The sequence below is a fragment of the Meriones unguiculatus genome, chromosome 9 (genome assembly GCF_030254825.1).
Source record: "Meriones unguiculatus strain TT.TT164.6M chromosome 9, Bangor_MerUng_6.1, whole genome shotgun sequence".
Classification (NCBI taxonomy): Eukaryota; Metazoa; Chordata; class Mammalia; order Rodentia; family Muridae; genus Meriones; species Meriones unguiculatus.
Window position 1 is genome coordinate 80,610,961 of NC_083357.1, and position 15,792 is coordinate 80,626,752.

General features: G+C 44.3%; 1 protein-coding gene and 1 long non-coding RNA gene across 7 annotated transcripts in view; one reads left to right on the forward strand and one right to left on the reverse strand.

The window, feature by feature from the left end:
• LOC132656520 (uncharacterized) overlaps positions 1–10,024 on the reverse strand; it is a 28,026-nt gene extending 18,002 nt beyond the window's left edge. For both annotated transcript variants that reach the window (XR_009594280.1, XR_009594279.1), the window contains exons 1-2: positions 9,398–10,024; positions 8,556–9,192 (exon numbers count right to left, since the gene is read on the reverse strand). This is a non-coding gene — a long non-coding RNA (uncharacterized LOC132656520). The remainder of the gene's footprint in view (positions 1–8,555; positions 9,193–9,397) is intronic.
• Positions 10,008–15,792, forward strand: part of Pcdh17 (protocadherin 17) — a 103,600-nt gene continuing 97,815 nt past the window's right edge. For 3 of the 5 annotated variants that reach the window (XM_060391493.1, XM_021662307.2, XM_060391494.1), the window contains exon 1: positions 10,008–15,062. In XM_060391493.1, the coding sequence (XP_060247476.1) occupies positions 12,507–15,062 (2,556 nt within the window). In that variant the 5' untranslated portion in view covers positions 10,008–12,506. The remainder of the gene's footprint in view (positions 15,063–15,792) is intronic. The other 2 variants (XM_060391495.1, XM_060391496.1) reach the window with 1 other exon arrangement.

Sequence of the window (15,792 nt, forward strand, 5' to 3'; positions counted from 1 at the left end):
ATACTCTGAATTCAGCATTGAGGCTCAGAATGCTCCTGTTCAATCCATGCTTTACATTTGTATTTCTTTTTGTTCCATTTCTCTTTTCATTATAGATCTTTATAAGCATTATCAGTCATAAGTGACATAGATTCCATCTAATGCTGTATTGAAACATCTTCCACAAAAAAGGGAGAAAAATGGTTTATTAATTTTCAATTTAGCCTTAGAAAGGTTTTGAGAAAGAGCAGAAAGCAGCCAGATTCTATCCCAAAATATCACACAAATGGCCTCTAGTACAGTTGTTAATGAAGCCTTTTGAGCTGGGCCTCCACTTTCTACATTGCTGGCGGCATTACTCTCATCCAGGCTCATACTAGAGAATGCAGCAGCAACCTGCACTGATAGCACTCCACCAGGTTTCCAGTCCAAAGTTTCAAACCCTCCTCATTCCTCAAAAAAATTAACATGGTCAGTTTTTCACAGAAACAGTTCGCTCTCTGATAGCAACTTTAACAAGAATGACTTTTCTCTTTCTGAATTAAATACCAAGACTAGCATGACCAAGACAACTTGTAGGTAAGTTTATTTTGGCTTCTAGCTCCAGCAGAATGAATCCATCACAGTTGGAAAGCATGGCCGACATCGTGTCTGGAGATGGGAGCTGAGAAACATCTTCACACACAAGCACAAAGCAGAAAGAATAAACTGGACATTCAAACCCTATTCCCACTGACATTCTTTCTCCAATGTGGCTGCACTGCCTCTCCAAAAAAGCATTATCTGTAAGAGACCAAGTGTTCAAATGCCCAGGCCAATGCAGAAAATTTCTGATTAAAACCAACATGTCCTCCCTTATCGATGGATTTAGAGAGAGGCAAGGAGGAGATGAGGAAGGGAGGGTGACATTGGGAGGGAATGAGGGAAGAGGCTACCGCTGGGATACAAAGTAAATAAACTAAAATTAATATAAAAATAAAAATTTAATTAGAAAAACCAACATGCTGCCTTTAATTTTTATGAAGATTTACAAAGATCTGCTTTTACTGCTCTGTTAACTCTACTTCATAAGGGAATATGTGCTTTAATTCTACAATATCTGACCAATATCTGACCTTCATAACCTATTTTTTTGCAATGATGTATTTAACTTTTTGTTTTCACAAAGCAAGATCACAGACTCTAGATTTTGGTCAGATTTAAACAAAAATGAGGACCCAGGCCTCTGGCATACTTCCAAGAACCACCAGTAAAATACCACTATCTTCTTCAAACACCGGTCACTTTTTTTTTTCATTTTATAACTTGATATTAACATCTACTTTCCCCATTCTCTCTCCCTCTTATACCTTCTTATATAGGGAAGTATTTCTAGGGATTTAAGACTTCATAACTACACCTCCATCAATAATCTTTATACCTACAAACTTAAATCACTATTAACTCTTCAAGGATGTCACTGATGTTCTTATGTAATGGCCAGTTTTCCTTCATTTTTGTAGTAAGATGTGATCTGTGGAAATGAAAAGGAGTACCTGCATTGTCTCCTGATCACTTTGAAATGAGAAGGACTTGGATGTTGATTGATGTTACATAAGATTTTATTTATGTAAATATTGGGGTTAAGGTCACTTGCTTAGGTTTCCTTTTCTTAAAATAAAAGAAGTTAATTATATGTGTAGTGATGTTTCATTTGTGTGTATGTTTATGCACCATGTGTATACATGTATTCCCAGAGGAAGTCAGAAAAGGACATTGGATCCCCTGGAACCGGAGTTAGAAATACTTCTGAGGCATGATATGGCTCCTGAGATATGAAAATAGGTCCTCTGGAAGAGAAGGCAGTATTCTTATCATTCGACCACCCCTGTAGCCTCTTTCATGAGTTTCCCTTCTTACCTTAATTTAATTGGAGTAAATTACTATTCAAAACCTCGAAGGGCTTCATAGTATACCTATCTGGAGTACATGTATTAAATTGATTTCCAATCATACATTTTTTATGACCAACAGGTAAATAATTTCATAATGATTTAACTGTGTTTTTATATGCAAAAAAACCCACACAAAATGAATACATGAATTTTCATTCACTCAGTAGATTCTTGGATGAACCCAAGCCTAAAGAATCTAGTTTCACGTTTTAGAATAGTGTTGCTTTACATCTGTTCAAATGTTGAGACATAAAACAATCTTCTAAATTTTCATGACTGATTATACTCTTCTCCGGCTGCTCTTGTCTATTCACATTAGGTAGCAGAGCCCTCCATCACTAACTAAACGGAAACGTAAGATCCTTCTTTCTCCACTGTGAGGAGGAAAGATCTCTATCTCTCAACAGACAAGCTGCAGCAGCTACTACCTCTGAGTAATAAGTGAAAAGCCTTTGTGCTAGGCAAGCTCTTATTTCATTCACCTATTCACATAGCTTCTAATCTATTCTATTTCCTACTGCTGACGAGGTGTCTGATCCTAAATATATATATAAAAAAACAAAAAACATACAAATTGAATTTGTAATTCTTTGATAGATGCTTCATGTAGTGACATGCATTATACAATTTTTTCTCTTTTTGAGAAAAAAGAGAGAAACTCATCCCAGTCCCACCCTTCCTCTCTTTTCTCCCCCTATCCTTCCTAGTCCTGCTCTCCTATCAAATGACCCAGGCCTGTCACATCAGGACTCTCTGTACCCTCTTTCTTTGTGAACTGGCAAGGCCATTCTGCAAAGGGGGGAGTGATCAAAGAGCAGACAACAGATTTCCATGTCAGAGACAGCCTCTGCTCCCCTTAATAGGGGATTCAAATAGAGACTAAGTTGCCTATAAGCTACCTCAGAACAGGGGTTCCAGGTCATCACCTTGCATGGTCCTTGGTTGGAGCATCACTCTCTGCAGGACCCCCTAGATTTGTTGTTTATGTTGGTCTTCTTGTAGAGCTCCTGTCTCCTCCATGTTGTCCGTCTCCTTCTCCCCCACCCCACTCTCCCATAATACTCCCTGTGCTCTGTCCAAAGTTTGAATGTGAGTCTTAGCATATGCTTCTATCCCCTGGTGTTTGGAGTTTTTCAGAGGATATCTGTGGTAGTTTCCATTCCTGCTCTTTCAACCACTTCTGATGTTTAATCTATTTGCTTTTCTGAATGAGAATTAAACATCCTCCATGGAGTGATCCTTGTTATTTAGCTTCTTTAGGTCTGTAGATTGTACTGTATTGGTTATCCTGTATTATATGGCTAATATCCACTTATTATATGGCTAGTATCCACTTGTCTTTCTGGGTCTGGGTTGCCTCGCTCAGGATGATCATTTCCAGATTCATTCACTTGCCTGTAAATTTCATGATGTCCTTGTTTTTAATAGCTGAATAGTATTCTATTGTGTAGCTGTACCACAGTTTCTTTATCCATTCTTAGGCTGAGGGACATCCTCAACCAGATTTTCCTCTCTTAAGACCTTGATTTTAGTAGAGCAAAGATGTTATTAATTAATTCATTTAATTTATTTACCTACCTACCTATCTGCCTGCCTACCTACCTACTTACCCACCTTCATACCTACCTAGCGATTTGTTTGAGACTGGATCTCACTGGGTAGCCAACACTAGAAGTCATGCTAATCTTCCAGCCTCAGCCACTGGAATGACAGAATTATAGGCAAAAGCTAACATGCCCAGTTTATAGAAAGTTCTAGATAATTTCTCAAAACTATGGCAATGGTTATATTTAATGAGTATGCTCATTAAGTATAGATGATTATCACAGTTTTTGAGAAAATATTTGTATAATCTAAATTATAAATCTCGACAAAATTTATTAGGACACAGTTCCGTAGCAATCTGTGGATTCCTGAACAGGTCTTTGTCATAAAGTGATTAATTACCACTGCTCTTATTGATATGCTTTCAAAGGATTGCTAATTCACATTTGTTCAAATGTCCAAGCTGTGCAATAAATATTACACTCTTTCACTTTTTATGACCTTCTCTGATTACTGTACCTTCAGGAAGGGGGAAATGGATCACCTAGACTCACATATTTCTAAATTTAATCTGTATTGTTTTGTGAAGAATTGCCGATACAGCGTTTTTCAATATGTTTACAAATTCTTTTGATTAATCCTTTTTCTACAGTTGTGACATATAAAGCTTTAAGTACCATTTTGTGTGACAAATATAGATATGTCACTCTTTTTTTTTTTTTTAACCAAAATTGGACTTAAGTCCTTCAGTACTTAATAAAATTAGAGGTCATTCTATCTCTATCAGTATGGGTAATTTGTAGTTGGGTCATGGCCTATTCCCTGAATATTTCAGCTTTTCTCATTCATAAAGATAGGACAATCTTCAAATACAGTAGTTCGGAAGCTCCAAAAAGAAAAAAAAAATCAATTCAACCTCAGTGATTTTTAATGGTGTTTCATTTCATTGATTTCTTTCTATTTAACATGATTTCAAAAATATCACTCAGAAAAACCCAGAGAGTATTTTCCTGACAATAGACTTGTTTCTGAGCAGGAAGGAGGCTTTATGTAAAGCAAAAAGTATGCTATGTCCAGAGTAACAGACAATAGCTGTTTGACAGCACTCGAATTTAAAGATGAGAAGAAATAATATGCATAGCTCACTGAAGGAGGAATTTACATAAGGAGGCCATAATTACCCAAGTAGGACCTTGTCACAGAAACTTGCAAAGGTTAATGATTAGAATGATAATTAAAATGCAGAGGATTTGTAGGACACTTATTTGTTTTCCTGAGAGCTCAGCTCCTTCCAGCATACTGCTCTCATTGATCTCAGTGTGATAGCTATATAACAAGCAGGTTAAATATCTTGGAATAATGGCTACAGATGCGGGAACTCCTAGAACCATTACTGATCATAAGCATCTGGAGTCCGCCTCACCTGAAAGGCGGGACCTCCTGTGACACAGCAGTTTGAAACATCTTTTCAGGTCACCACTGTAAAACTGACTCTGAGGAAAGACTGCCACCTACTGAAATGAACTTCCCGGTCCCCTCCAAGGGCTCATTTCCCAGCCTCAGTCAGCAGTGCCTAACATGCGTAACTCTTCAAAAATAATGAGATTGCTGCACAATGCGTGAAATCCTAATATCATCTTTTTTTTTCCCAGTGTCAACTAATTTAGTGATCTAGCAGCCACCTCTATAAATTAACATCTATAAATTTCACTCATAAGCTCTGAATTTCAAAACTCAATACAGAAGTACTAAACAAATCTAATTTTCCTATGCAGTAAATTTTCTAAATACCCGAATGTCTGTCAAAGTGACCACAAGGGGGAGCTAGTATGTAACTTCTTAGGGGGCAAGAGATTTGAGATTATGAAATTTATTTCATTTTGTGCTTTTTTGGCTGGCAAGACAGAAAAAGACCTAACTATGGCATTTGGAGTTTGCTAAGATGATGGTAATGGTACTGTATGCTAATGTAGACAATTTAACCCAATTTCCCTTTTAATATACATTGATGTATTTAATATGGAGTAACGTTTTGGGATTGCTCTGCATCAAACATACTAACATAGTAACAGGCATTTTAAAGGGTGGCTTAGTTTATCAACTTACATCTCCATACATTCACACTCACATCCACTCACATGCACAATCACACACACACACACACACACACCAATTTCATAGTCAATAACATTTAATCAAAAAAGAGAGATTTCATCTTTAAATTTTAAATTATTCTCTATAATTCAGCATATTTTCCCTAAGATGGGTTGGAGTTCTTCCATTGATCATTGGTTATTAATTTATCAGTATTTTCTTCTGACTTACAAAATTTTAAATTTATTGAAAATACACAGATTTTTAAGTCTACTCGATTCATTGTGTAAGTTGTGAATTAATTCCTTACAGGTTCAGTTTGCACGTCCTTGTTGAGTTCACCCTGTAGCTCCATTGTTAATACACTATGCTGAGGAAAGAACATACATCTGTATATGTTTTCATGTCTTAACATACAATAAAAGAAATACTATATAGCATTATTTCTTAATGGTTGCATTTCATAATATTCCTTAAAAGCAGACAAGCATTACATTTAATTTCCATTACTATTTTAATATAATCTTTTTACTTTTAGAATTCATTTTGTATGACAGATTTTTTTAATATTTAAATTATAAAGTATTCTTCCTATGCTATAAAATTTACAGTTAATTTATATTACTCAACCAATTTATATTCATCATCAAGCAGAAACAGTTTAGATTTCACCATTTTTTAGATACTCTTGGATTAAGAGTCAGCAAACATTCAGCAATAATATAAAATGGGAGCCACATGTATCTTTAAAAGACGAGAGGCACTTAGATATAAACACAATACTTCATTCTTTTGAGAATTTAAATTTGGTATGGTTTGATATTCTAATACCTAAACTTCCTGCTATTAAATTTAGTTTGAAATGTTTCATAAAAAATTAATGTATGAAGCCAGATAGTAAAATGATAGACAGAATTAAAAAAATATCATTTTTAAAATTCATGTTCATAGTGACTATACAGAAAACAGCAGCTTTTTAAAAAATAAGCTTTATACTTTTAAATTGATGATTATAGCAAAGCAGGGTAAATTACAGGAGACTGCATGAACAGTGGTTCTGGCTTCAAGAATAAAGTCTTGAAACGATATCTATAACACATAATTACACATTCATAAAGAATGTCTCTGAGCCAAAATTGAATAAATTATATAAAATTCCATGAAGTCCTATTTTAATTTTTTTCTTAATACTGTGTAGTGAGTTATGAGACTGACATAGCAGTATATGCTCAGATATCCTGTAAAATTAACCTACAATATTTCTTATTGAAGTAATTCCAACACACTGATCAATTTATCTCTAAAATCAACTTACACGCCTTGTTTTTATTAATTAATCATATGTTACGACTTTTACAATACATGTTCTCAGTGAATAGGTCCCACACAGATTCAAAGTGAGCACACATGATCTTGAGATGGTCAGCATATGTGCATTTAAAAAGAGAAGGGTGAAATGTTGGCTTCGAGTTGAATATGAATTACAAATAATGATTATCAAGCAAGCTGTTCTTAAAAAATCTAACATTGCTTTAGTACATGCACATGATAGTCTTCTAAACTCCTTAGCATGATGACATATATGACACAGCCTGCCATGCTTTAAAACCAGTAATATTTTTGAACTGCCTAGTATGTTTACATCATCTTTTTTTTATTCTAATAAAGCTCAATATTTTAAAGATAGTTAAAAAGAACACAAGAAGAAAAAGACTTTAAAAACCATTAAAGGGTTTTTGTTGTTGTTGTTAAATATGATTATCACAACTGATTGAAAACAAGCCAAGCAATCGGAACTGAGATATCAGTCAGGTCCATTTCATATTTTAGAAACGTAGAGATAATAAGTATAAAATTAGTTACTTAGGATACATGTCAGTACTCAACATCCATGTTCAATACTACAGGAACATGGAATAAAAGAAAGATATCTGTGTGTCCTTTGTTCTTGGCAGATGCCCTAAGTCATTAACCATTTGCACACAGTTCTTTCAGCAAACACTGGGGGGCGGTGTGGCATAATTACTCTGTAGGGGGTTCTCAGAAAATGCGTGCTCCTGGAGATGTATTTTTCACATCATCATGTCCTTTGTCAGGCATTGTGTTTCCAATCTCCCTTCTACTTCATTGCACTGTGATGAATGTTAAGCCCATAATGTCAATGCACCATAGTAACCTACCTTGAAATTCTTTTTATGTTTTGCTTTTGTGTTATGGTGAAACTCAAAGATATCTCATCATGAGGCAATTAAAAATAACTTTTAAAGGGTCATTTAAAAGTGTAATTTACAATGTTTCTGAAGACATTTCTAGGAGTTTCAGCTCTTGCCTAGCTTTGCATGGCTCTGGGTGTTTATCCTTAGAACTAGGGCAGAGTGAAGAGAGAGAGAAGTGAAAAATAAAGATTGATAGATGAATATGTGATCACTGCTCTTTTAGGCAGTAGTGTCTGTTCATAACAATTACAAGCCTCAGTTTCCCAACTATGTGTGTTGGACCAACATTGCTAACCCCAGAGACATAAACCTCTGACTCTACAAGGCTATGTGGTTAAAGAACACCTAAGAAAGCAGCCTAGATTTTGACAAGGCTGAGTCCCCTGTTTATTAAAACATATATGCGAAATAACCTATTTAGAAAAGACAAGACAGGAACATTTCAGAATTTTAAAGTCTGACTAAAAAGAGCTCCTCTTTGAATTTTTGAGCTGTTGGTCTCTCAAGGGAGTGGTAAATTTGGAAAGAGACCAGACTACAAAATCAGACTATAGGTTATCTCCTTGAAGCTCTGGGAAATTAATAGCTCCTTTACTGAAATCTTTAAGCAATTATCCCCCTAACAATATTCAGAATTTTCTTGTAATTGGTTTGGATTTGATTTTCTTTGAAATTCTGAATGATTCATGTTACAGATTTGTATGTTAGTCATCCACAATTTATAAATGGCAACTTAACTTCAGTATTTATGAATTACAATCAATACTCTAGCAATAAAAAGACTCACCTTCTCTATTTCAGTCCACCAGTTTCTTTTTTTCTCTTTTAACTCTTCTCCAGAACTGCTAGATCAAAAGCAAACCTTACAGTGACTTGTTGATGTTTGGGTTGTGAAGGTAGTTTGGGCAAAAGCAAGTTTTGAAGCGGGAGAAGATGCAGAATTTAGAGCAGGGATGGAGGTGGGAGATAGATGACAGAGATAGATAGACGAACAGATTGATAGATTAGATTATAGTTATAAAACAGGCATCTTTAATCTCCTACTGATATAAGTTCTTGCCTAACAGTTCAGCTTCTACATATAAGAGACTTTGAAAATATTATCAGAGGTCTTTGGTTTGAAACAATACCAATTGTTATTTGGAACTTTAGTAAGGTGAACGAGACAGCAAAGCTTTGGGGTGTTGAGGGTCCTCATGTTACCTTGTGACCTGTAATAGGAGATGGAAAAGGTAGAACTCTAAATATTGTTCAACCAGATTTCAGTTTCATGAAGCTACAAAACACGACTTAAGAGAGGCATTTTTACCCCCTCCTTGGAGACACTGCCTCTCTCTGCACCGGCGTCTGCTTTTCTTCTGAAACACTTTCATAATCAAGTGACTTTCCTTGCATGGGTGCCTGGGGACAGCCGGGATTTCTCCCTGGATGAGGAAAGTTACATATTGATTGCTGTTGCTCGAGGCGTGTTTGCTCCAGAGCTAGCTGGCACAGTTGGCTCCCCAACACTGGACTTAAACCCGCACTCACTGGAACGTTCACCGCACGGTGCGAAAACGCGTGCACACACACACGCACACACACACACACACACACACACACACACACACACACACACACACTCCTCACCTCCTTCAGACGAGTGCGGGGGAGAGGGGGGGTTAGTCAGAAAATCTGCAACTCCCTTGGACTCTGTGTTTGTGCATGCGTGTGCGTGTGTGGACGAGGTGTGCTGCTGTGCGCGCGGCCACGCGTCGGGAAGACCGCAGCTGCGCCCCTCTCTCTCTCTGTCTCTCTCTGCAAAGTATGCAGGGATTCCCCACGGCTGGCTGGCTGCGGATCCGATCCCCGTGTAAAAGCCAGCGACTGTGAAACTTTTTTCCTCTCCGGAGGCCGGCGGCCGAGGAGCTAGCGGCGGTGCGGGCCCGGGGCGCCGTCGCGGAGACCTAGCGCGGGCTCGGCAGGGCCCCCCGGAGCTCCAGCCCCCGACCCGGGCCGGTCCACGACTCTAAAGCGCCCGGGCTGCCGGCCCCGCCCACGCCTGCCCTCTTCCCGCCTCCCATTGGGCGTGGGCCGAGGGGGCGGGGCCTGGCTCCGCGCGTCGATTGGCTGGCGGGGAATCCGTCTCAATGTTTAAGCGGCGGCGTGAGGTGAATAGAGTCAGTCAGCGAGAGGCGCTGGGGAGAGCATCGGGACCGCGAGCCCCGGCGGCTGCCGCAGCAGAGGAGGGCCGGCCCGGAGACACTGCTCCAACTGTTGAATCGAATTTGCAGCCTTCCCTTCCCTCCGCTCCTCGGCCGGCCTAGGTGGATTTATTCGGTTTGAAACCTACACGTCTTTCCCAGGCTCTGGGGTGATCCTGACAGGCAGCGCACCAGACTGAAAGAGAATCACCCGTGACAGGAAAAAAAAAATACAAAATTAAAAAGGAGGAATAAAAAAAAAAAAAAAGCAGCATCCCTCCGCAACAGACTGCACAATTAGCTATGCACACCGATGCTGGACTTTGTGAATAGAGATCCCTGGGAGGAAAAAAAAAATCTTGAACTAGGATCCTGTGCTAAGCTGTGAACCGTTCCTGGAAGCGTGCCCCCTCCCCTAAGACTGAGAGATCTGGGGGCATCTTGCGCCTAACCAAGTGGACAGGTTTAAAAACAAACAAACAAATAAAAATCGGTGGCAAAGCAGACGCCTTGTTTTGCAGAGAGCCTCGGACTCCGGCCGGAAGAGGTAGAGTAAAAAGTGCTGCTGGTTTCGGCTTCGCCTTTCTCCCCCGCTCTCTTTTTCTCGTTTTCTGCGTCCCCCCCACCCCACCCCAACGTGAATCCAGCTTTTTTAATTTTTTTTTTTTCCTTTTGAGTGAGTCAGAGAAAGCGTTAGGGAGAAGCCGCAACTAATGTCTGTGAAGGGAGGACCGCGAAGGGAGAGCGAATACGATTCGTTCCGCTGCTTCTGACTCATCCGGCGGATCAGAACACCTGCATTTCTGGATGTGTCATTCCCGTACGCCGAAGGCGCCTGGAGAAGGAGGCGTAATGTGTAGAGCAGCCCGAGCCTAACCTCCCCTTGGAGGTGGAGGTAGTTTCCACCGGGTGGGCGCCCGGGCAGTACCGCGGTGGCCGCAGCTCCTCGCCCTCTGCCCTCCCCAAGTCGACCAGAGACCGTGAGAGCCAGACTGCAGAATGCATCACGCCAAGCCTTGATGCGTTCCACCCTACCCTACTCCTCCAATTTAAAATAATAATCATCAGAAGAGAGAAGAAGCCTGCACTTTATTCTCTTTAAAAAGATTCACCACTCTTGCTCCTCTCCAGGGTTTCCTCTCTAGAAGAAAAGGACTGGTAGGCTGGGCCGCTGGAAGGAGATGCTGAATAGAAAGAAAAGAGCCACTTGACAGCCCAGCCCTGTGAATGCAGAGACTGTTTCCCTTCTAGGGAGAGACAGGGCGAGTGTGTGTGATAGGACTGGGAGGGTAGCCTCCCCCTCCCCTTTCTATTCTGCCCTGCCCTCCCCTCCCCCTTCAGATCTGCACATCTAACCATGAGTTGCCTGTTGATTTCCTTTCGCCTGGCAAGAGAAGGGAACTGGGATTAAACTGCATGGAGAGAAGTCCTTGCTTGCAGGAAGAGGATGGGATGGTAGTGGCGGCTCCCGGCTTGGCGTAGAGACACCAGAGTGTTCTACGAACAGAGGCGGAGATAGATCTCTATATTTTCTCCTCCCAATGGGCTCTCAGCGCAAATGCTGATCAGGCTGTGGCTTTCTTGATTTTGGGGGGAGAGCCTTTTCCGAGGAAGAGAGGGAGGAGCTTGGCAGGGGGAGGAAACTACAAATCGGGACACTAGTTTTTTTTTTTTTTTTTTTTGTGGGTTTTTTTTTTTCCGCTGCATTTCTTCCCCTCCCTTTCGCTGCTCGGAAAGGAGAGAAGGGGAAAGAGGGAGAGGGAGAGAGAGAGAGAGAGAGAGAGAGAGAGAGAGAGAGAGGACTTGGCTCGGAGATGCAGTCCGCTGCCGCCGCTGCCTAAGCCAGCAATGCAAGATTAGATCTTTAAATGCAGCAAACACTGGCAGACCATCCTGCACAACCAGCAGACATTTCTCCGTGCGCCGGGGAAGCGAAGCCTCAGATATGCATACGCATCCGTGACTCTTTCTTCGTCCCAGCTCATTCCCGTCAATTTCGTCGCCGAATACGAGTAACTAAGGATTCCACTTTCTGATCTGCCTGGAGACACACCTCCCAAAGCCCTCCCCCCACCCGATCTGAAGAGTGTTCCTGTAGCCTGCCGGAGGGAGTGGATTTTACTGCGCCTGGCGGGAGCGAGGAAAACCCACGAATTCTTCAGCTCATTATCATCTCTCCCAGACTCGATTTCCTTCCTATCGCCGGCGTCATCACGCAAGTTTGAGCCTCCCGAAGTCCAGGCGGGAGAGACAAAGCCCTGGGCTCGCCCTCAGCCGCAGGGAGTCGCCGCCTGGCTCCGAGCTGCTGCAGCTCCGCTGCTCCCCCCCCCCACCTCCCTCCCGGTGCGAATGCTGTAGATCAACAGGTTCGGGCAACTTGAGCGGAATAAGGAGAGACTGCCGGTGCCGCAGCCCGGGTGCGGAGAGGAGGAAGGACTGGACAGACTTGTGGCTCGCTCTGAGCTCTCACGCTCCGCCCCGGTTCCAGCCTGGCGCGCACCCACTGGCCAGCACCTCCAGTCCGGCTGCTCCTGTTCCCACCCCACCGGTCTGGGATGTACCTCTCCATCTGTTGCTGCTTTCTTCTGTGGGCCCCTGCCCTGACACTCAAAAACCTCAACTACTCGGTGCCAGAGGAACAGGGGGCTGGCACGGTGATCGGCAACATTGGTAAGGATGCCCGACTGCAGCCCGGGCTTCCGCCGGCGGAGCGCGGCGGCGGCGGGAGAGGCAAGTCCGGCAGCTACCGAGTGCTGGAGAACTCCGCCCCGCACCTGCTGGACGTGGACGCGGACAGCGGGCTGCTCTACACCAAGCAGCGCATCGATCGCGAGTCCCTGTGCCGCCACAACGCCAAGTGCCAGCTGTCGCTGGAGGTGTTCGCGAACGACAAGGAGATCTGCATGATCAAGGTGGAGATCCAGGACATCAACGACAACGCTCCCTCTTTCCCCTCGGATCAGATCGAGATGGACATCTCCGAGAACGCGGCGCCGGGCACCCGCTTTCCCCTCACGAGCGCACACGACCCGGACGCCGGCGAGAACGGGCTCCGCACCTACCTGCTTACCCGCGACGACCACGGCCTCTTCGCCCTGGACGTCAAGTCCCGCGGCGACGGCACCAAGTTCCCAGAGCTGGTCATCCAAAAGGCGCTGGACCGCGAGCTGCAGAACCACCACACTCTGGTGCTGACCGCCCTGGATGGCGGCGAGCCTCCGCGCTCCGCCACCGTGCAGATCAACGTGAAGGTGATCGATTCCAACGACAACAGCCCCGTCTTCGAGGCTCCATCCTACTTGGTGGAGCTGCCCGAGAACGCGCCGCTGGGCACCGTGGTCATCGATCTGAACGCCACCGACGCTGACGAGGGGCCCAACGGGGAAGTGCTCTACTCCTTCAGCAGCTACGTGCCCGACCGCGTGCGGGAGCTCTTCTCGATCGATCCCAAAACCGGCCTGATCCGCGTTAAGGGCAACCTGGACTATGAGGAGAATGGCATGCTGGAGATCGACGTGCAGGCCAGAGACCTGGGTCCTAACCCGATCCCGGCCCACTGCAAGGTCACGGTGAAGCTCATCGACCGCAACGACAACGCGCCGTCCATTGGTTTCGTCTCCGTGCGCCAGGGGGCGCTGAGCGAGGCCGCCCCGCCTGGCACCGTCATCGCCCTGGTTCGGGTCACCGACAGAGACTCGGGCAAGAACGGGCAGCTTCAGTGTAGGGTTCTAGGTGGAGGGGGCACTGGAGGTGGCCTCGGGGGGCCTGGCTCCGTCCCCTTTAAGCTCGAGGAGAACTACGACAACTTCTACACCGTGGTGACCGACCGTCCGCTGGACCGCGAGACCCAGGACGAGTACAACGTGACAATCGTGGCCCGGGACGGGGGCTCCCCTCCGCTCAACTCCACCAAGTCGTTCGCCGTCAAGATTCTGGATGAGAATGACAACCCGCCCCGCTTCACCAAAGGGCTGTACGTGCTGCAGGTTCATGAAAACAACATCCCAGGAGAATACCTGGGTTCAGTGCTAGCCCAGGATCCCGACCTGGGTCAAAACGGGACAGTGTCATACTCCATTCTCCCCTCGCACATAGGCGACGTGTCCATCTACACCTACGTATCCGTGAACCCCACTAACGGGGCCATCTATGCCCTGCGCTCCTTTAACTATGAGCAAACGAAGGCTTTTGAGTTCAAGGTGCTGGCGAAAGACTCGGGGGCGCCAGCGCACTTGGAGAGCAACGCCACGGTGAGGGTGACGGTGTTAGACGTGAACGACAACGCTCCCGTGATAGTGCTCCCCACGCTACAGAACGACACGGCTGAGCTGCAGGTCCCCCGCAACGCTGGCCTGGGCTACCTGGTCAGCACCGTGCGCGCCCTGGACAGCGACTTCGGGGAGAGCGGGCGCCTAACCTATGAGATCGTGGATGGCAACGACGACCACCTGTTCGAGATTGACCCGTCCAGCGGCGAGATCCGCACCCTGCACCCCTTCTGGGAAGACGTGACCCCCGTGGTGGAGCTGGTGGTGAAAGTGACCGACCACGGCAAGCCCACCCTGTCCGCCGTGGCCAAACTCATCATTCGCTCGGTGAGCGGCTCCCTGCCCGAGGGGGTGCCGAGAGTGAATGGCGAGCGACACCACTGGGACATGTCGCTGCCTCTCATAGTGACTCTGAGCACGATTTCCATCATCCTCCTAGCGGCCATGGTCACCATCGCTGTTAAGTGTAAGCGGGAAAACAAGGAGATTCGCACTTACAACTGCCGCATCGCTGAGTACAGCCACCCGCAGCTAGGCGGGGGGAAGGGCAAGAAGAAGAAAATCAACAAAAACGATATCATGCTGGTGCAGAGTGAGGTGGAAGAGAGGAACGCCATGAACGTCATGAACGTGGTGAGCAGTCCCTCCCTGGCCACCTCCCCTATGTACTTCGACTACCAAACCCGCCTGCCCCTCAGCTCGCCCAGGTCAGAGGTGATGTATCTTAAGCCAGCCTCCAACAACCTGACTGTCCCGCAGGGGCACGCAGGCTGCCACACCAGCTTCACGGGACAAGGGACTAATTCGAGCGAGACCCCTGCCACTCGGATGTCCATAATTCAGGTAGGAGACTTTTAGAGTTAAGGGGACTTCACTTGAAAGCTCTTGGTGGTGCTGTCCTGAGACCTTTGCCTAAGGGCATGCTAGATGGCCAGCAGCAAGACGCGGGGGTAGGGAGTAGTTAACTGAAAATTGTTCACACCTTTGACCCTGTGTGCACACCATTTCCAGTTCAGAATCCCTCCCCCGTAAACAGTTAAGCAGCCTGCATTTTTAAAGTTTATTTTACACATTTTCAAATAACAGCAACTGTCAATGTTTAAACTTTCTTCTATTGCAGGGCTACATTTCTTTCCATAACAGGATTACTATAATAGAAAGCTTAATTTTCTCCAATGAGTTTTATTCGACTAAAACATTTTACGTTAATAAGAAATTTATATCTCAGATTGGAGCTAATTTCTTGAGCACAGAGTAGTCACCAGGTCAGTGCTCTAAGCTGTGACTCAATTTGCACAAAGTTTCACCCTCTGAGAAATTAGTTTTATATTTTGAAACTGTTTTAGGAATATGAGCACCGTTTATTCCTTAACTAAACTTTCAGCTGAAGCTTTGGAAGTGTGAGTCACATTCTAAAGTGCTTTATACAAGTTAGAAATAGTAACAAGGTAAGATCTTTGAAAGGAATTTCTCTAGTACTATGGTATTCCTGTGAGTTTCCAGTGGTCACTAAGGAATGAGGAGCCTACCCCAAAGACTCATAAGATCATTTTAATGTCATTGATATCAGGGG